Below are 20,918 nucleotides of genomic sequence, written 5' to 3'. Positions count from 1 at the left end.
TGAGGGAATGGTCCATTCTCTATATTATTATTTAAAACACAATTTTTATGGCACTTTCCCTGTAGTAGCTGGGTATTTAAAACTACATTACACTTGAACTCAACATACATTATAAACTCTAACCTCAAACCATCCCCATAAGGTAGGTAAATCATTATTACCCCAATTTACAGAAGAGGACAGCACTTGAGATGGTGAGACCCACATTTTTCAAAATATGTCTGTAAAGATGCATGCACAACACACCAGTGCTCCCAATCATGCATGCACAATGGCAGAAATGTGCATGCAAGTCTGGAATATCTGTATGCTAATCAGATTGTAAATAGACCAGGTGTTCTGTTTATGCAAATTGGATGCATACACAATAGTACATACAGTTTTAAAATGACAGCCTAAATAACTTACCTGAGGTTAACTCAAGACTATCCTCCTTCCCTCATAAAAATGACAGTTAATTATGATGATTGATTATATTGTGGTAGGGTATAAAGGCTTTAACTAAGGATTGGGTCTGTATTATGCTAGGTGCCATATATATACATAATGAAAAGACAATCCCTGCCCCAAAGAATTTACAATCTAAAAACATTAACAGAAATAGAATAAAAGAAATAGAGCCATCACCACTGCTACTTTGATCACTGGGAAGAATTTGCTGGGGTCTTAGATACCTTCTTCAGGTTTTCATAGAATCAATGAAATAGAGGTCTGTAGTCACTTAAGTAATCATCTGGTCCATTTCCCTGCACTGAGGCAGGACTATGTATACCTAGACCAGGGGTAGGCAACCTATGGCATGTGTGCCGAAGGCAGCACATGAGCTGATTTTCAGTGGCTCCTGGCCACTGGTCCAGGTGGCTCTGCATTTTAATTTAATTTTAAATTAAGCTTCTTAAACATTTTAAAAACCTTATTTACTTTACATACACCAACAGTTTAGTTATATATTATAGACTTATGCAAAGAAACCTTCTAAAAATGTTCAAATGTATGACTGGCATGCGAAACCTTAAATTAGAGTGAATAAATGAAGACTCGGCACACCACTTCTGAAAGGTTGCCGACCCCTGACCTAGACCATCCCTGACAGGTATTTGTCTAACCTGTTCTTTAAAACCTCCAATGACTGATATTCCACAACCTTCCTTGGTAATCTATTAAAGTACATAACTATCTTATAGCTAGAACATTTTTCCTAATATCTGACCTAAAACTCCCTTGCCGTAGATCAAGGGTCCCCAACCCGGTTCCCTCATCAAGTGGCATCATCGAGAGGCGTCATTGAGAGGCGTCGCTGCCAAAATGCCACAGAAATTCGGCGGCATTTCGGCAGATGCTCCACTGCCACCACAGTCCTTCATCTGGCATCTGCCAGACGAAAAGGTTGAGGACCACTGCTGTAGAGCAATGGTTCTCAAACTTTTTTTTTTTTCACAGACCACTTGAAAATTGCTGAGGGGCTCAGCAGACTACTTAATGATCTTTCCAAATGTTTTTTGTACCATTAGCTAACTATTGTAAAGCGCTTTGGTTAAAAGTGCAATATAAAAAAAAACTTAATTTTTTGTTCTACAAATAAAAGCACACAACTCATTTTACTATCAGTATTCTTACCTTTCTATTGTGATGGATGTGCTCTCTCTCCCTCGCCATGGCAGCCCCCAAGCTGGGGCTGGGAAGGAGCAGGGTCTCTCTCCTGCCACAGCAGCCACAGAGCTGAGTCTGGGAAGGAGGGAGTCTCTCCCCTGCAGCCGAACCCCTGGAGGTGGGGAAAGTCTCTGGCCACTGCAGCCCTGCATGTCCCAAATTCCTCTCACCCCTCTGCCCCCTCCCACCTACCTCCGATTCCTCTCAAGGCCACCACCTCACTGTACACGTGCATCTTCTCCAGGATCCAGGCACCTAATTAGTGGAGCCCTGCCTGGAGCAGCTCCTAATTAGGTGGGTGGCCCTTCATTCTCTCCTGTGCAGCCACCCAGGTGCATATCTCAGAGGTAGCTATCTGTGGACCACCTGAATGGAGCTCGCGGACCACTGGTGGTCCACAGACCACAGTTTGAGAACCTCTGCTATACATTAAGCTGATCACCACTTGCCCTACCTTTAGTAGACATGGAGAACAATTGATCACCATCATCTTTACAACCGCTATTAATATCTTTGGAAACTATTATCAGGACTCCTTCAGTCTTCTTTTCTCAAGGTTAAACATACCCAGTTTTCTTAACCTTCCTCATAGGTCAGGTTTTCTAAACCATTTTTGTGAAGATCTGGTGATGCAGATCTGGAATCTGGGGGGCCTATGTTTCTCTGACACTCCCTTGTCACCAGCAATGGAGATGGGCAAAGCAGCATCTTGCCAGTCCTGCAAGGTCAGGCTTATCGGAGCACGGAAGCCTTGCAGCCACTAACTAACAAGGTAGACCATCTAAACAACTGTAGACTGACTGCCACTGCATCTGACGCTGGTCTTGCCTGCCTCCTGCAATCCACATCTGACCCTATTCCTGCTCTGCTTCTGCCCTTGCTGCTCCTTGCTCCTAATCCTTGCCTCTTCTCCAGTTCCTGCCCTTTTGCCTCACTCCTCACCATTGACTACCAATCCTGGGTCTGACCACTGGCTCTGGCATTTGGTAGCTGACCCCAGCCCCAATCATCAGTTTTGATTCATGGTTCTTACTTTGGCTCAACCCCTGGCTCTGGTATTTGGCAGCTGACTCTGGATCTGACCGTCACTTCCAGTCCCTGACCTGGATGCATGTTCTGCATTTTACTTGACTCCTATTCTGCCTACTAAGCCAGACTGCCTATGTCCTGCTTTTTAACACTTTTTTATTATCTTTGTTGTTCTCTGGACTCTCTCCAATTTCTCAACATCTTTCTTAAAATTTGGTGCCCAGAACTGGACACAATATTCCAGGCTAGGTTTTTTCCCCCAGCTTTATCAATGCATAGCTGCAAAACTGTAAGTGGCATAAGAAGTGTATGGAGTGAACAAGCTTTTTTTCAGATTCAGCCTTTCTTCCCCTAACTAAGGCCTAGTATACACTTAAAATTTATACTGGCATAGCTATGTCAGTCAGATGTGTGGGGAAAAAAGCACATTCTCTAGTGACATAGGGCATGGCTACACTGCAAACTTCAAAGTGCTGTTGCAAGAACACACCTGCAGCAGCGCTTTGAAGTGCAAGTGTGGTCGTTCGCGAGTGCTGGGAGAGAGCTCTCCTAGTGCTCCTGGTAATCCACCTCTATGAGGGGATTCGCTCCCAGCACTCGGACCTTGTTTTCACTAGCTCTTTAAAGCGCTCAGACTTGCTGTGCTCAGGGGGTGATTTTTCAGCCCCCTGAGCAGGGCCACTGGATGTGGGGCCAGGAACAGGTTCGGGCCCTGGTGAAAAAAAATTTTTGGGCCCCCCAGCAAGGGCGGATTGGCTAAACAGGGCCGATGAAGCCAGGGAAGCTGAGCCCCCTTCCGGACCGCCAGACCCCAGTAATTTGTATCGGCTTTCCCCCCCACTGATCGGCCCCGCCCCGAGCCAGCCAGTTAGAGCACTATAAAATGTAAGTGTAGACAAGTCCATAGCTATGCCTCCAGAAGAGACGTAGCTCTGCTGACAGAAGATGGCTTCTTAGAGGGTTTCTTGGTGTTCGGTAGAAAAACACTTGCTGCTGCCATATGCTGCATCTACACTTAGAACTATGCCATCGGAGGCGCTGCAGTGTAGACATAGAGTAAGAATAACAATGCTAATATTAATTAATGCTAATATTCTCAAGTGAAAGCAGCAAAGAGTCCTGTGGCACCTTATAGACTAACAGACGTATTGGAGCATGAGCTTTCGTGGGTGAATACCCACTTCATTGGATGCATGTGTCCGACGAAGTGGGTATTCACCCACGAAAGCTCATGCTCCAATACGTCTGTTAGTCTATAAGGTGCCACAGGACTCTTTGCTGCTTTTACAGATCCAGACTAACACGGCTACCCCTCTGATACTATTCTCAAGTGAGGATCTTAAGGTACTTTTACCTATCTGAGATATAGGTCAGCATTATTGTCTTGTCCCCATTTTAAAAACAGGGAGGCAGGGGGAGGTAACAGGATGTTCCCAAGACCATACAGAAAATCAGTTGGAGAAATAGGAAAGTAACTCTCTGGAGTTCTGACTCCAAGTGCTGTGCATTAACCACAAGATCATTCTTCCTCTTTTTCCTCCCTTTCTTTCCTCCCTTTCCCTCTCTTGGTTCCAATCTCTCCTCTCTCTTGTTTTTTCCCCCCCTCTCTGCACTGTCTTCCATATTATCTTTTCTCTCCCCGCCTTTTCAGACAGTTCTCTTCTTGCAATGGTCCAGTCTCCCTTCTCCCATTTCTCTCCCACAGTCCTCTCTCCCTGTGTCTCTCTACCTCTTGTCCCATTGTAGCAAGGGATCAAGCAGACAACCAGTAAGAAGAGTGGAGCAGAGAGGAAGGCATGGTTGCCTGTTCACAAGGCTCATATAGTAGCCTCCAGTAGATTTACTAATTTAAAACAGGATTGCCCTCAACTATAGCTCCAACATCTAATGTATTTGCTTGCTTCTAATGTCATTCAACCCTGCTATCAGGAACTCAGGTATTCATCTTGATTCTGAGCTGTTCCCAACCTACACACACACTTTCCCCCACTTATTAGGCCTGTCAGTCTTCCAGTTGTTACTTTCCAAACATATTCTGATAATTTCTTTGCTGAAATTCCACTGTTACAACTCTCCAAACTGTGTTCTGTCTAAAATGTAGCAGCTCGTCTTCTCCTGCCTACTCAGTGGTAGTTACCTATTACCCTCATACTCAGAAACTTTCACCAATTCACTCTTCATTTCAAACTTTAGTACACACTCTGCCTCCTAGTCACCATGATCTTATTCCGAATATGTTCTACCTGATCGTATCTCTTTCCATTGCCTGTCCATTCCTTCTGTTCACTCAGTGTCAGATTTCTGTCTGCCCTCTTTTCATATTGCGCAACACATCCCTCTCCCTCATTTTCTAGTATAGACTCCCTATGCCTAATTGACCACCACTGTGCAAATTCCAATTCAAGACTCATCTCCTCTTTCCCTGGCCTATGACATCTAGACTTCCCTCTAATAAAACAATCTAATCTTCTTTCCTATGCCTTAGTTTCATTTCCCCATGTTCATTTGTTCTCCCTGAAAATCTAAAATGTGGCACTTAGCCATTGGCCTTTGTATGCTCCTTCACCTTAGCACTACAATAACTATGTATACTACCTGTATAAAATATTGTACCTTCATACATCACGTGTATTACAGACTGTAATTCACTATGAAGCATTGTGATGTTTTGTATGAAAGATGCTACACAAAAATTGCTTACATATTAGATCTATAAGAAAAGTCTAATATACATTTTAAAATTTTTCTTTATCATGCAATCTACTGGGTAAATAGAATATATTTTTAAAATTAGCTGAATACTTACACAAAACACTAAGTAATATAATTTGAAAAAGAGAGTATCTATACCGCTGGGTCAAAAGGTCAGGAGCTCTAATTCTACTGCAAGATATCATAGAATCACAGAAGTTAGAAATGAGAAAGGCTTATTAGATCATTCAGTCCATTTCATTGCCAGCATGGGATTGCTCCCTACAGTATATTTCTCTAGTGTTTTGTCCAATCTAGTTTTAAAGTCCCAAGCAATGGGATTTAACAACTTCCTTTGAGACATTATTCCATAGATTAATACATTTCACTGGCAGGATTTTTTCCCTGATCTTCAGCTGAATTTTTCTCTATTCTTTTCAGCCCCCGACTCTTAACTGTACTCTTGTCTATCATAGATGCATAGCCCCTGATAACTTTTGTTGCCCTCTCTAAACTCCATTGAGGTGATCTGTGGTCATATACAATGCACAGCAATACCTACCTGCATCCTGCACAATTAGATGTTTAGATTAGACATTAAACTGAGGTACCTTGTGATTATTCAGGTGAAATTTAAAGACTATTCTAAAGGAATAGGGGATAACCTACCTAATACTCTCTTGCAATAAAATATATTCTGTGTAAGTCTGTTTATGAACTATTTTCTAAGTGTATAATGGCTAACTCCAGTTGTCTATATAATCATTGCCCCACAGGTATCGAATTTATTGCTTTCAAAAGTGCTGTGGTGTGCCTTGTATATAAAAGGTACTATATACAACAACATTTCATTCTACTTTTACCTAATTCATCTAGTAAATTAATAGAAAAATATATATTGTCTCCTTTTGGATGCCAGGTTAAAAGAAGAAATGCTGGGTTAGTTACTGCTGCTATGATACTTTTAGCATTGACACTGTCATCACATATACACCTCTCAGCTCCCTTAGTTAAAAAAAACCCTGCACAGTCCTTTTACAAATGAGAAATAAAGAGCAACAGTGGAGTTTAATTTTTAGACAATAAAATAAGACAATAAAAACCGAGCTGAAATTAAGATTTAGTTCAAACATTTTAAAAAAAATAATTTTAAATATATATATATTTTTAAATCAGACATTTCAGAGTGACTAGTGTTACAAAAACACTAACATCTTCCCAGTGGGAATACATTTGCACATAGCTAATATGTTTCTCCATGGTTAACTGCTTGTTTACAAAGAATGCTTTGTGGAGCAGGGAATGTGAAAAATACGATGACCTGACTCTCTCCTCCACAAAAGGCATAAACCAGGCTGAGGTCGGTGTGCAGACTCGGCTGTTTTGCTGCTAACTGAATATACTGGCCTGAATATCAGCCAATGAGAAGGCTTAAAAGAGTATTTCCATAATGATGATTGGCTGCCGGACTCCAGGCTCACTTCAGCCTTTAAAGGAAAGAAAAAGAGGAGCTTTGCTGAGAAGATAGGCAACACAACTTTCTGTTGCTTGTTAAATATTCTCTGATTGTACCAATTCATCTTCTTAAAAAGCTGTTTGGGGGGAAAAATGAAACATTTGTTTACAAGAAATAGGTTTCAAACAGCCAAAGGGTTTCACAAAATAGCCTATAATTCTTTTTGCTAAAAGTAGATGTTTGCTGGTAAATTTGCTTAGCAAATTTGATGCACATGCCTGGCTACTTAAATAGAGAGAGGTTTTCTTCAAGATTCATAACAGTCTACAATTGCTTTAATTAGAAAAGGTTGTGCTATTTCAGACAACCATCACTAGTTTATTGGCCTCCTGCGGGTCTTTTAAAATGTGCAGGAATACAAAATTGTAACTCAATTGGGAGAGCAGGCAGAAATTAATGAAGGTGGAAAATCTCTGAATGTTCATTCATACAGAGGGCGTTAGATTCTTTTAGGATGAAGGACATTTTCCCCTTCAGAAGGGAGTTGTTTTGAGCAATCTTTCTGCAACCACTCATGATGGGAGAGTGCTGAAGATACAGCAACCCTGGCAGTGGGCTCGGTGTAATTGTTCCTTTCGGAAAAAACGTCTTAGTAATCAGTCTATAAACGACACAAACCATGTAGCTATACCTATTCCCCCTCCCCCACCCGGAGTTATATGAACTGCGGGGTAAGGTGACGCTATTTCATCTACATAATGTCTGCTTCAGTTGCACAAACATCTGTTCAATAGACCGTCCTTTTAAAAAATTTAGAATGGTTGACTAATTCAGATAAAGCAGTGGGCGCATTTTTGCAATCTTTCCCAGTGACCATTCCTTGGCTACCTAACAGACCAGCCATTCAGAAGCAATTTTCTTCAGCCTGAAATTATGTGCTGACGGTAGCATATCACTTCCCATAATAACCCTTCCCCCACCCAGTGCTAAATACAATCTGTCTCCTACTCACTGTAATAATAATGTGCAAATGACTGTAATTTTGCAGACAAGAAACAGCCCAAAGTGAAACGTGTCTAAACAGAGGTCGATTTTGAAAAATCAGGGCTATTACCTAAATCTGTAAAACACATATTGTAAAAAACTCAGCAACAATGATCTGCGTTAAGTAGCGTGGGGGGGAGGGGGAAATAGCCTGTATGTTGCTGATTTTAAAAGCTTCACTAGCACAAAGTTAAATCATTAAAATAAAGTTTCATTTCATGCTCTATTTCAGAACCATGCCACAGTATCCACAGCAGTTATGACGTGCATAGCAATTTATAGGACCCATAAGGTAGGAGTAGCTGTGTATTCTTCAGTGTTTACACTGATTTGCATTGCACTGGTTTTTTGGAAGTATCAGACGGGTAGCCGGTGGTTAGTCTGGATCTGTAAAAGCAGCAAAGAATCCTGTGGCACCTTATAGACTAACAGGTTTTGGAGCATGAGCTTTCCACGTCAAATGCCGTGGGTGGGTATTCACCTAGTAAAGCTCATGCTCCAAAACGTCTGTTAGTCTATAAGGTGCCACAGGGTTCTTTGCTGCTCTTTGGAAGTAGGCACTTTGCAAGCACTTACTTTGTTGGCAGTGTTGTGTATCGTGAAATTGCCTGTGTGGGAGGGCTGACTAAAAAGAAGAGTCCACACAGCAAACCCTGCTTACGTAACAACCATGCTCAAGAATCCCGCTTCTCACCCACAAGAAGTATTCTCAAGTGATTCTTTGACATTGTCCTTAAATGCCTTTTCCTACTTATTTAAAAAAAATACCAGTCTGCGTACACTATAATTTAAAATGTTTAATGCCATCAAGGGCCTTCTTGGCAGTTCCCTTATCTGCGCAATTAGACCCGTCCCTATCGGCACCAAAAGATGATATGTTTTAAAAGAAAGGGCAGGGGAGCATATCTCGTTCCTTCCATGCAGTTTTAAGGGTTTCTATCCAAACAACATATGGCGTGATGTGTACTCTTTACTCCCAACAAATTTCAGTATAGCTGGGGAAAGGAGAACAGGAGACGCGACCCGTTATTGTAGTTTACGGTCATTAAAATATAGTTTTCATTACATTTAAAGACGATCTCATTTATATGATCCATTAGCAATAATTCAGCGTATTATTCACTATGCGGCCAGTGGGGAAAGAAGTATGCACTCGCCAGTGGCCACAGCGAAGAATGGAAAATGTTGTTTATTGCAGCATCAGCTTCAGTTTGGCTTTAAAGAACAGACAGAGGCTGTCTAGTGTTTTGGTAAGACAACTAAATCAGAAGTGATTTTTATTCAATCAAATGTTTCTTTAACTGTTCCTTCTGAAATGAGCAGGTTCTCAAACGTTTACTCATCCGAAAATACTCTACTAAACATCCTTTTCATGATAAGTGTTGACCATATAAGCACTAATGCACATAATTTGCTCAGTTGGACAAAGTCCAAAAGCGGATCTTGTCACATTGTCATTTGTATGCAGTTTTACAAACGTCGCGCTTTAACTTCTTCCCGGAAACTATGATTTGGACAAAATTTTCAATTAGCTATTCAAAGATAAGAAAAGTCCAATATTGATTTTCAGAGTGAGATACTTTACATACACAAATATACACACAGAGGATTTGAAATGAGACATAAATGCAAAATAAAAGCGCAGTTAGCCAGACTCCATGGTAGTTAATAGACTTTAATATTAAATTACCCATACAAACTATTATTTTCATGCTAGACCCCATGAACCTCACGATATGTGACCGCAGAGACGCATTATCTGGGTTATCAGCTTTTCGTCCTATAGTTAATTCAATTCTCGACAAGATATTCATGTTTGTTGGGTCCCTTCAATGTAGAAATTGTTCTGTACAGAGTGGGTGGGGGAGGGGCTATGCTTGGCAAGCCGATCAATTTAAGCAGCATAAGGAACGTACTCAAGTTTTTTAATAAATTCAAATACATTTTAAAGGACATTTGGCTCTAAGCCTAAACAAAAGAACTGATTAAGATTTCTTTTTCTTTTTTTGACGCAAGACAAAGCCTGCTAGAAGAGATCTGTGTTACTGATTCTTGTGAACGGGTGTTGTTCACGTGGTAGTTATATGGTCGCTTGCATTCACAGTTCAGTGCTTGCAGCAGTAAATCAGGAAACTGGAAACAAAAGGGTTACGTGTTTTTTCAACAACAGAGAAACCGCACTGTCTCCTGTAAGTCATATTGTAAAAATGAACATGAAATAAACTCTGAGGAAGGGACAGGCGTTAGCCTGAGGAATAAGGACAAACCGAACACGCTGTAGTACCTTGAGTGTCCCTCTAACGCAGGGGTGGGTGAGGGGGAGGAATGGAATCCAGTTCTGTTCTTTGCTGAGCCTCCCTCGCTTAAGACATTGTTTGCTTTTCTCCTTCACTAAACATGAAAATGATCGCACTCGTGTAACAGCCTCTCTCTCTCGGTTTCGTGTCAAACTGTTACAATTTTGAATGAGGGGGCATTTAAAAACAGAGTGAGATTTTAATTTGCCTCTTTGAAACAGAAAAATCATCCATCATTGCTTTGAAAACTACCTTGAAATTAAATTAAAAAGAAAATGAGGAAATCCTCCTCCCACTGCGTGAGGCTTGGCTGGGCTGCTCGCCTCCCTATTTGGTTGTCTTGACATAAAATGTTATATAGGATAATGCTGTAATTGAAATGGGAAACATGATTTGTATCTTGCTGCAGCAGGAGGCTGCCTGCTGTAGCAGTAAACGTAGTCTGAGGATTGCAAAATACAAGGCTTCTATGTATGTATGCGTGTGTGTTTCTCCCTTTCACCCCCTTCGGAAGCCGAGAGGAGCAGCTAGCCAATCAGAGAGCCCGGTTTCATAAAAGCTGGTCTTTGATTGGGCAGATGGGAAAGGACATTGGGAACAAAGAAAAGTCCCTTTCAGGTACAGAGTCTGTGCTTGCTTCACACTCTCCCTTCTCCAGTTCTGATGTCTGCTGCTCACTATTGCAGTAAAGCCAGCTTGTTGTGTAGTGTGTGTGTGTATGTGTATGTGTATGTGTGTAGGGGGATTTTTATTTTTTTTTAATTTTGTTTTAAAAAGGAAGGTTCATGAAATCTGGTGCTCGTTTCTTCCAAACACAATAAATCTGTTGAAGAAATTAGATTTTTTTTTCCAAAAATAAAAAGCGGCTGCAACAAAAACACACTCAATGCAGTTAGAAGGAAAAGGTCAACTCGATCCAATACAGATCGTAAGTACGGTTGCGTGGTGTGTCTATAGCACTTAGAGGGGATTTTTTTTCATGCAAAGGGGAATATTATGAGTTTTGTGCATTGAAATAAGGAACTAGTTATTTGTGTTTTAAAACAGCAAACAAAAAAACCACGAGTAGGCTGTTATCTAAGGGATATGAAGGTGAGGGTGAAAAGCATTGTAGCCTCTCACACAAATCATACTTGACGGTGCACTCGGCGGGGGGAAGGGGGTGTTTTTACCTTTTTTTTTTTTTTTTTAAACTAACCAAGAGGGAAAAATCAAAGTGACACAACTACAGTCCAGCCGGCATATTTTTTCTCTCTCTCCACCCAATCTCCCTAAAAATGAGCAGGCAACTTGTTAATAGGACCTTAGGGGTACAAAATAGCTTAGTGGAGCAGGAGGGTTTTCTTTGCTTCTGTCACATGTTAATACCAATAATATAATGCTAAATTAGGGGATAGTGACGCCCATATGTTGTGGTGCAGTGACCGTTTCTCTCCCCCCCGCCCCAAAAAGCCAGCCATTCCCCCAAACAGAATCTACCATGGGTTCAGAATGGAGACTAACTTTGAAGCTATCAAATGTTTAGTTATGTTTTATATACGAAGACATTAAAACCTTGAAATAACCTCTCTATGCCTCCCCCGTCCTGTGTCTCTAAACTACTACAAATGCAGATAACTCGAGGAAAGCTTTTATAAGGTGTTTCTCTAAAACATATGCTGTGCCATGGTGTTCAGTACATTTCACTCATTCCTAACTTCAGAGACCCAGCTCGCAGAGAGAAATGTTTCACATTCATAACTTGTAGCTGTGCCAGCAGCAGAAGGGGGAGGGAGAGAAACAGATCTTAAGTTTTTTTTTCCTAAAGACCAGATCAGTATTTTCTTGATACGCTTGTCACCCATTTTTGTTCTCACGACAACCAATTGAGCCCTTGATCGTCACGTGATGACAAAGGCTTGAACTGTAACAAAATCGCTCCTTTTAGATGGTTGGTTGTTGGTAACTCGCCCATCCCCCCTCCTGCCCTAACATTTCCAGCAAGCCAAGTCTCCTTTCCAATCCATCAACAATTCATTACAGCTTTTAGCTTCCAAACACCAGCTAATTAAAAATACTAAGCCAAGCTCCGAGACAATCTGATTTAAAGGGGATGAAGGCATGGGGTAATAAATAAAAAGACGATGCAACGTTTGCTGAAACAATAAGGAAAAAATCTGTCCAGCAAAACCCAAAAGTCGATTTTATCTTTTTGGTCTCTAATTACTGAATTACTTGCAACATGACTGATTAGCCTGAGCTCCCGGATTCTCCCTCCTTCCCCCCATAATTTGGATGCTATTTTCTTACAACATACAAAAGAAAAGGGGGGAAAAATCCCCAGGTCATACCTTTGGGGAGATTTACTTAATTTTAAAACACACTCTCTCCTCCACTCCCACGAAATGTTCTGATAACTGGTTTATCAGAACACTGATTTCCCCCTCCCTCTTCTCCGCCCCCCCTTCCCTCCTCATCCTCCCCCCTTCCTTTCCCCCCTTAAGTTAGTTCAAGAAATCAGATCTGTCAGGACCGGCGAAAAAAATGCCACTTCCCGACTAACAGGCGGAATCCAGCCCAGATTTTCAGTCCTTTCTTCTTTTTTTCCTTCCTCCCTTTCACTAATTTATCCCGATGTTAGCACATTCTGTCTTGTAACAACCGGACGCCTGTAGGTTTGTTTCATGGGATCATTACTTACTGATCAGGATGGCTCTGAAGTCTGGAGTTGAAGACGGAATGTGAAGTTGGAAAACATTTTAAATTTGTTATTTATTATTACTACATCTCGGTGCTTGTTAAGAAAAAAACAAACAAAAAACCCTGGTCCTTGATGCTCCTGTTTTGAATGTGAAATATTATCTTCCAGCTTGTAAAGTTGAGGAACAACATTTTTAAGAAAGGAGGAAAACCAGTACAAATAAAGGACTCCTGATCCGTGTGCCAAAATGGGGGGAGATATATTTTTGAGCGATTACACTGGCTGAGATGTTATTTGTTTTCTGCTTCTTGATCACTTTGCTCTTTAAGTAAAATGAGGCACACAGTTGTTGCTGAGTCGAATGGGAACAGCATTTTGATTTGCTGGCTTAATTAAAAATGATAAAGGATTAAAGGTAAGCAATATGCCTATATGTGTATAAATATTGAGACAGTCAACTGTAAAAGAGCTAGATCCCTTTAAAAATCGGTTTAACTAAGCTTTGTCAAACACACACTCATTTGCGGTCATCGAGGCCACCTTGGTGCAGATCACTTAAAGTGTATGTCTTAATCAGTTTCCTGTACAGTCAGTAATACTATATTTAACAGACTGAGCAATTGTGTAACCTAGGAGTGCATTACAACTGCTTTTAGAATTATCTTGGGTATATTTTAAAAAGAAAAGACACTTTTTACCCATGGAGTTGGATATTTCTTAAGTAAATGCACCATTTAAAGTATAGGTTGTTGATTTTTAATGGAAGCTATCTTGTGTTAATGAAAAACAGACTTTGTGCCCCCTACCCCCCAAGGTTAAGTAAAATTGGGGTAAAAGATAGTATAGAAAGTCACAAAACTTCAAGGGTCTGGTTTAAAGCCACAAAATCCAAGGAATGCAGTGAGGAGTGAAGCTGTGTCCTTCCTTTCTCGCTTTCTCGCTTTTGTGTCTAAGTGGTGGTCCAGGAGCTTATTTTACACATGTGCTCCAACAGCAAGTCACCAGCCCTAACTCTGTATCTCTGACTTTGTGGATTTAAATCATGTAGTTAGGGTGGGTTTTTATATATAGGATACATAACTTTTTAAGAGTGATCATGGATGTTGGGGTACAACTAGATTCAAGCTGTTCGCTATAAAATAATCTCAAACAATTGCCTCCTATTTAACAACTTTTAAAACAAAATAAAACGTGGAAATACTGAATGATCTTGCTCCCCCCCTCCTTTGCCCCCTATATTAATCATATTATATTCTGGTAGTATCCAGACAAGAAATATTCGACTTTTCCCCTCCTCACAGGAAAAAGTGGACCTGGACTTCAGAGTATAAACCTAGACATACCAGGGGCAGGAAGATAAGAAGAGTTGAATAAATAATAATTTAAAAAGAAAAGCCCAACGGAGATAAACGAATGTCCCCTCATCTCCAAAGGAAAGTTCATCGGATTTTTATTCTAGAGATCTCATCTTCAGGATGTCAGTGAACACTTCCACTGCATGCAAAGGTGTGGATCCAAACGCGGTTGATACTTATGACAGTGGCGATGATTGGGAAATCGGGGTTGGAAATTTAATAATCGATTTGGACGCCGATTTGGAGAAGGACAGACAGAAATTTGAGATGAATAATTCCACTAATACCACCACCAGCAGCAGCAGCACTAGCTCCAAGGATTGTGGGGGTCTGGCTTCCAGTGGGGCTAATGCTACCTCAGCCTTAGCTGATGGCCTAAAATTTGCTTCTGTTCAGCCCCCTGCCTCCCAGGGGAATTCCTCTCACAAAGAGACTAGCAAATCAAAAGTGAAAAGGAGTAAAACTTCTAAGGATGCTAATAAATCTCTGCCTTCTGCTGCCTTGTATGGGATTCCTGAGATCAGCAGTGCTGGCAAGAGGCAGGAAGTCCAAGGGCGCCCTGGAGAGGCAACTGGCATGAATTCAGCACTGGGTCAAAGTGTGAGCAGCAACCCAAACGGCAATAACAACAACACCAGCAACAACAACCCTATTGCCTCTTGCGGGAAAAACAAAGAGGAGAAAGCAGGTAAAACCCAGGGCAGCAGAGGCTCCAAACGGGATAAAGATGCGGGGAAATCCAGGAAGGACAAGCAGCATGACCTGCAGCAGGGCCACCCCAACGGTGGGGGTGGCAGCAGCCAAGCTTCCTCTGGGCACCTGTATGGCTTCGGGGCCAAGGGAGGCGGTGGTGGGAGCAACAGCCCCTTCCACTGCGCCTCCTCCACGGTGGGGGAGGTGAGCAAAAGCGCCCCGGATTCAGGGTTAATGGGGAACTCTATTTTGGTAAAGAAGGAAGAGGAGGAGGAGGAGAACCACAGGCGAATCAAGAAATTGAAAACAGAAAAGGTAGGACAAGCTCTTCTTCCCCCATATATCTCCCCCCCGTGTTTATTACAAACTTCCCGCAGCTGTGTTCCTAGCTCCTGTTATTGGTGTTATGCGTTTGTGGTATACATATAAACTGTGTACAAACCCTACTCCCGGACAGAAATTGCTACGTTGGAGCCTTATTTTCGTCTTGTCTTTAATGTCTCTTCCTCTCCTTCCCCATCCCCGCTGTTTCCCAGATGTGGCTAAACGTGCGTTTCGTGTTGTCGTGTCTCCTCCTTTGTTTATTTTGAAGGAGAATTCGAAGTGACCCTTCCTAATGGGGCTGTTATTAGTGTAACATTCCGAAGTGATGTTTGCAACCCCCGAGGACACGTGTTTGCAGACCGGAGGCTTGTTTGTGCATGTGGCTCAGACCTAGCTGCCTGGGGTTTGTTTACTATCCTTTTTATTGTGCACTCTAGTATAAAAGCGGATGTTCCTTCTGCCAAGGTGGAAAGGAAATTCACATCCTTTCTCTCTATCTTTCTCTTTAGAGTTTAGATTGAGACAGGGAGGAGAGATGCATCTGCAGAGACTTGGGCTCTTTCATCCACTCTAGTCAGGGGTCTTTTTGGTATTGGGGGGATCTTGTGTTTACAGCAGCCAAAAGACCTCGGAAGCTGGCGTGGGGAATGGGGAGCACTGAGCCAGAAGACACTCAGCGCCTGTAATAATCGACCTGGAGGAAGGGAGTTGGGGGAGGGGAGTGCACCTTGTACTGTGATATATGTACAAAATACCTTTCTCTCATATGTGGGGGAAGAGTTTTCTCCTGTCAAGGCAGTCTTTCTTATCTGAGCCCTATAGGTTCTTGGCTGTGAACTTCTTGTTTGCTGAGTGGTTGAAATGTGTGAAAGAAATCAAGTGGTGTGTGTGTGTGTGTTTTTTCTCCCCTTTCCTTTCTGTTAATGCATAAAGGATGCTCTCTCTAAGAATAAATGGCCTTGTATTGTTAGGGGAGGGTGGGGAGAGAGCTGGTTTTCTTGGCTATTGTTATTGCTCGTTCAGGCAGGTTCTAGTGTCAGCAGCAATTGTTCTATCCAGAGGGCAGAAGGTTTCTTCTCTAGGATCTAGGGGGCTATTGTTGGTCCATAATTGAGTCAAATGAATTCTACAGGTTGGTTAAACAAAGACACCTTCTCAAAGACACCTCCTTCCTCCCTGCCCACCCAACCAAAACCTTAAGGGTATTAGCTTGTGGCATGATTGTCTGGAATTGTTCTTAAATTACCTGCTTTTACAACTTCCCTGACTGACTTCTAAGTGATGGGAAAACTTTCTGGCTGGTGTTAAGTGTACAGAGTTGTTTACCAGAGTCCAGATGGATTGAAGTCCTTGGGAAAATTTATGCTGTTTACAACATATTATGAGCCTCTTTTTGTGTGTCATTGCAGATGTTTAAGATTGTGTAATGTTTCAACAAACTCTTGGCCTATTGATAGGATTAGATTTTGTGGGTTGTGACATTAAATATCTTAAGGAAATGTAAAGATAGATCATTCAGATTGACCTCTAGATATATTATCCTAAATATGAAAAAATACCTACAAATATGAAATTCAAATTTGCTCCTCATACAAGACTCTTGAATCTGTTTTGACTTTTCTAAATACAGATGGGAGAAACTAGGTTGCTTTAATTAATTCACAGGTGTAAATTTGCACTCTGATTCACTCTGTTCACTCTGAAAGGTGTGCTAAAATCCCATAGTCTTTTACTAATTTGGTACATACAGTAGGCATTTACTTTTGTTACCAGTAGTCTTCAAATTGCAGTTCTCTAATCTGCTTTAACTATCTAGATAAATTGCCCTAATCCAGTCTTCACAATGGTTGTGGTTAAAGAGTCACAGCCATTTGATTGGATTCAGTGGCTGCCTGGAATGTGGGAGGTACTGCCCTTTTGCAACCCCCTTAGCCTTTTAATCTTTCAGCCAAATGTTCACATTCAACAATTTTGTTTAGCTGGCAATCTGAACATTTCAGTATCTCAAAGGCTTGCTGTCATGGCAACAGAGATTAGAGAATAGTGTGGTTTCTCAGTTTTTGTGTTCTTTTCACTCTAGTCTCACAGGAAATTGTATGAAGAATGAATTCATATACATGCAAGTAATCTTCAGCCAGTGTAATGTAAATGGGATAATAGGTAAATTAAGAACAAACATGTTAGGAATAGTCTTGAGCCAAAGGTACACCTTATTTTCCAGCTCTTGGCTTTGTAGAATTCTCAGAGCTTGCAATTCCACTAACACCCACTGCTGTTGGCACACAGTGACGTTAATATAGGCTTCACACGTTAGAGTCCTGCAGTGCTGGCCATTGTCTATCACGCTGGTGTGCTGGCTTACTGTTTTAAACAACATCCCTTAGTGTTTCACTCCAGAGAGCAATTTCTTTAAAGAACGTCTCCTACTTGGCATATGAAAACAGAACTCACAGCAGACATTGGTTGCAATTTTAGATTCAGCCTGTAATGCTATCAATGAAACTTCAGTTTTAAAAAAGACTTGCAAATCATTCAAGAGAATTTTTTTAGAGATTTTAAGATTGAATAATTTTTTTCTGCTTTGGCTACACACTTGCATCTATACTTGCATCTATACAGATACACACTTGCATCTATAGATGTGACATGCCCAAAAAGCACCATTGTAACCGTAGATAACTATATAATTTTCAAGCCTGGCTGTTAAAATCAATTTCCATTTGTTTTAACGTTTATGAATGAGTTGCCTCGTAAATTTGAATAATATCTTGTCAGATACAAATTAATGTCCACAAATTTAAAACCTGAGTTTCTTTGTATAGTGATGGAGGATATCTTATTGTGTTTGTTTACTCTTTGTTAAAAGCTTGGAGCAGATTCCCAAGAGTTGCAGTCACTGTTTAATTTTCACAGTATGCTCAGATGTCTATTTTTGGTCTGTTTATTCTGTTTCCTTACTGCAGAAAGTCATGTAAAACATGATAAATTGGATTTCATGAACTCTAATTAAATCAATGACTGTGTTCTGCTGGCTCTTTTATGCAGAAACCACAAGAATGTTGTAAAAGTCGCCACTCCCCTAATATGTGGATAAAGTCAAAGTATGCTATAATTCTAAGATGTTTGAGCTATATTCATGAAGCCTATTTTGTGGTTAAGCCACCAGTGACAACGTCTGAATAGGTAGATTTGACAGGTAGGCTAACCACTCCTAAGATTTTCCGTGTTAAAACCTGTCCACTTTCTCCACCCTTTATTTTTTTTTAAGCACAATTATTCCGTAAATGTTGGTCAACATGTACACTTCACCAATATTACACATTTTTTTAATTTTAATTGCTCTTACACTGAGAAATGTTCAGATTATCAGTAGTGTTATGTCCTAGATTTTGTTTATTGTGTGTATGGGCTCGCAACAGACCATAAAACATGGGAATATTAAGCATGGGTTATGAAAACCTTCTGTTTGTTTAGGGAGGGGGGAAAGTCTACAGCAACATTTTAGCTGTCTTCCATCTTTAAAATTAATAAGTCTGGTAATATTCCAGAATGGAATTTACTTCTCCTGTATTGGTTTATTTTCTTTCATTAAGACGATATTTCACATCTGAACGTTGTCTTCAGTGAATTAACCCACATGTGACTGGTATCATTTATTTTATTCTTCTCGTATAGCTGTTAGTTTTACACTTAATCAGGGAATTCTATGCACATTTTATAAGTGCTTGTAAATTGCTGAAGAACATGTTCTGATTAATGAGTTTATAGAGATATGTTTTCCATATATTTTGCGCCTTACAAACACTGCTTTGCTTCTTGGGTGTAGTCTATTCACCGTGAAATAAAAGGGCAGAAGGGTCACTTGCTGTAATTAAAGAACAAAGTCCATTGTTGTTTGATAGCAAACTGTTTTGAAGGGATTTAGCTGTTAAAATCATTGATGACTATGGGTGTCTAACAGTAAGCACAGCTCAAGGTTCTAATGTGCTGTAGTGCTGTCTAGTACTGTGACAATGCTTTCTGAGCTCAGTGAAGAGGTGTTGCCCTTTGGCTGAGGAAAGCTTTCTGTGTGAACTTGCTGACCTCTGAGAATATGTATGACCAGCTTTGCTTTTGAATTCCTGTGCAAGGCTAAAGTAGCATTAAAACAATTGAAGGTGGTTTAGAATGTTTATATCACAAAGTATTGAAGGTGATGAGGTTATTCTGAACTACAGGCGAATTATATTTCACTTAGGACATCAGTAATTTTACAATTTTAATAACTTCATAAATACCTATTAAAAAGGAAAGGATTGATTGTCCAGATGTCATGAGGTTAAGCATGTTCTTCACGTTAAATGGTTTCGCTGCAAGATTGTTTTAATTAGAATTATATAAAGACTTGTTTTTCCAAAGTAGCATTTTATAGTCCAATAAATGAAATATATGTTAAAAGTGCTAAGCAAAATTCCCCCCAACCACAGAGGTGTTCAATAACCAGAGTCAAGTAACATGGAAAGTACCATCTGTTCCTAGTTTTCGACATAAAGACAAGAATTGAATAGCTGAGATTTACTCATATTTTGACTCTTGTTTTTTAAAAATTATTTTAAAAAGTTCACCTGCAACTTTATAGAAACTTTCTGAATTGCAATAACACAAGCAAGACTGTGAAAACACATGTTCGTACGTATATTTTAACCAGTTCCACTTTTATTTAAAGACATTTCCAGAAGTTCAGTCGCTGAAGAATTTAGTATACTGAATCAGCTCCCGCAAGCAAACACGATGGCCATTTTTTCAAAGATCTCATTGTTTAGCTAGAACCTGAATTATTCTGTCAATTTTCCCCAATGAGGGGAAAATCCTTCCGAAGGTTAAATTTAGTAAGCTCCTATCAGTTACCTAATTGCATGTGATACAACCATTAACTAAAAATTTCCATGCAGAGATTTGTGCTGTTCAAATAAGTGTCCTAAAATTGTTGATAGCTGGATTTTTTTTTTTTAAAGATACCTTTTTAAGTTCTGAACTGTTAGGCAATAAGATTCTGGCTGCAGACTATGAGCTCCGGATAAAACATCATCCGGCTTTTGTTTGAGGTCTTTTATTGAAGCTAATGACTGGTCTTGTGCCGCCCTGAGATAAATGACATTATCTCTGAGTAGGCTGACAGGAAACAGACATGTTAATGGTGAAGCTGCGGGGAGGATCTGCTATAGTTCTGACAAAAGAGTAAAGCATGGACCCCTGGTTGTGATCATTAACACATAATGCATTGCTGCTTTTCCTGTGAGGGCCATGATAATTGGAAAGCTATTTTATCAACAAGCACTTAAATCGTAAATCTGAAACTCCTAGTTTCTTTGCATGCTAAAACTAGTGTGTTGTGTTTTTTTTGTTGTTTTTGTTAAGAAATGTGTGATCTAGTTTTTAAAAGATGCCAGTCCTAGGCTGTATAATATTGACATCTATATGAGAATCTGTGGCCTGCTTTCCATTAATTGAACATGCCTTTTGGATGTTAAGCATTATGTTCTGCATTTGGACTGTGTTATCCTTGTGATTTGTATTTGTAAAAGTAGATATGAGGCCAAATGCTGCTTGTTTTATTCAGGCAAAAAGTTACATTGACTTCAGTGGGAGCAGGATTTATTCTGTGTCTTGTAAAACGTATATATTTATTAGGTTCATGTAAACTGCATTTCTCTATGAAA

General features: G+C 40.4%; 1 protein-coding gene across 2 annotated transcripts in view; it reads left to right on the top strand.

Moving 5' to 3' along the window:
- The first annotated feature begins 10,833 nt into the window (after positions 1–10,833).
- The window catches only part of ZNF608 (zinc finger protein 608), a 109,914-nt gene continuing 99,829 nt past the window's right edge, over positions 10,834–20,918 (top strand). For both annotated transcript variants that reach the window (XM_032790753.1, XM_075067180.1), the window contains exons 1-2: positions 10,834–11,095; positions 14,149–15,210. In XM_032790753.1, the coding sequence (XP_032646644.1) occupies positions 14,323–15,210 (888 nt within the window). In that variant the 5' untranslated portion in view covers positions 10,834–11,095; positions 14,149–14,322. The remainder of the gene's footprint in view (positions 11,096–14,148; positions 15,211–20,918) is intronic.

Source organism: Chelonoidis abingdonii, chromosome 6 (assembly GCF_003597395.2).
Source record: "Chelonoidis abingdonii isolate Lonesome George chromosome 6, CheloAbing_2.0, whole genome shotgun sequence".
Lineage (NCBI taxonomy): Eukaryota > Metazoa > Chordata > Testudines > Testudinidae > Chelonoidis > Chelonoidis abingdonii.
This window is presented reverse-complemented; position numbering and strand designations above follow the sequence as displayed.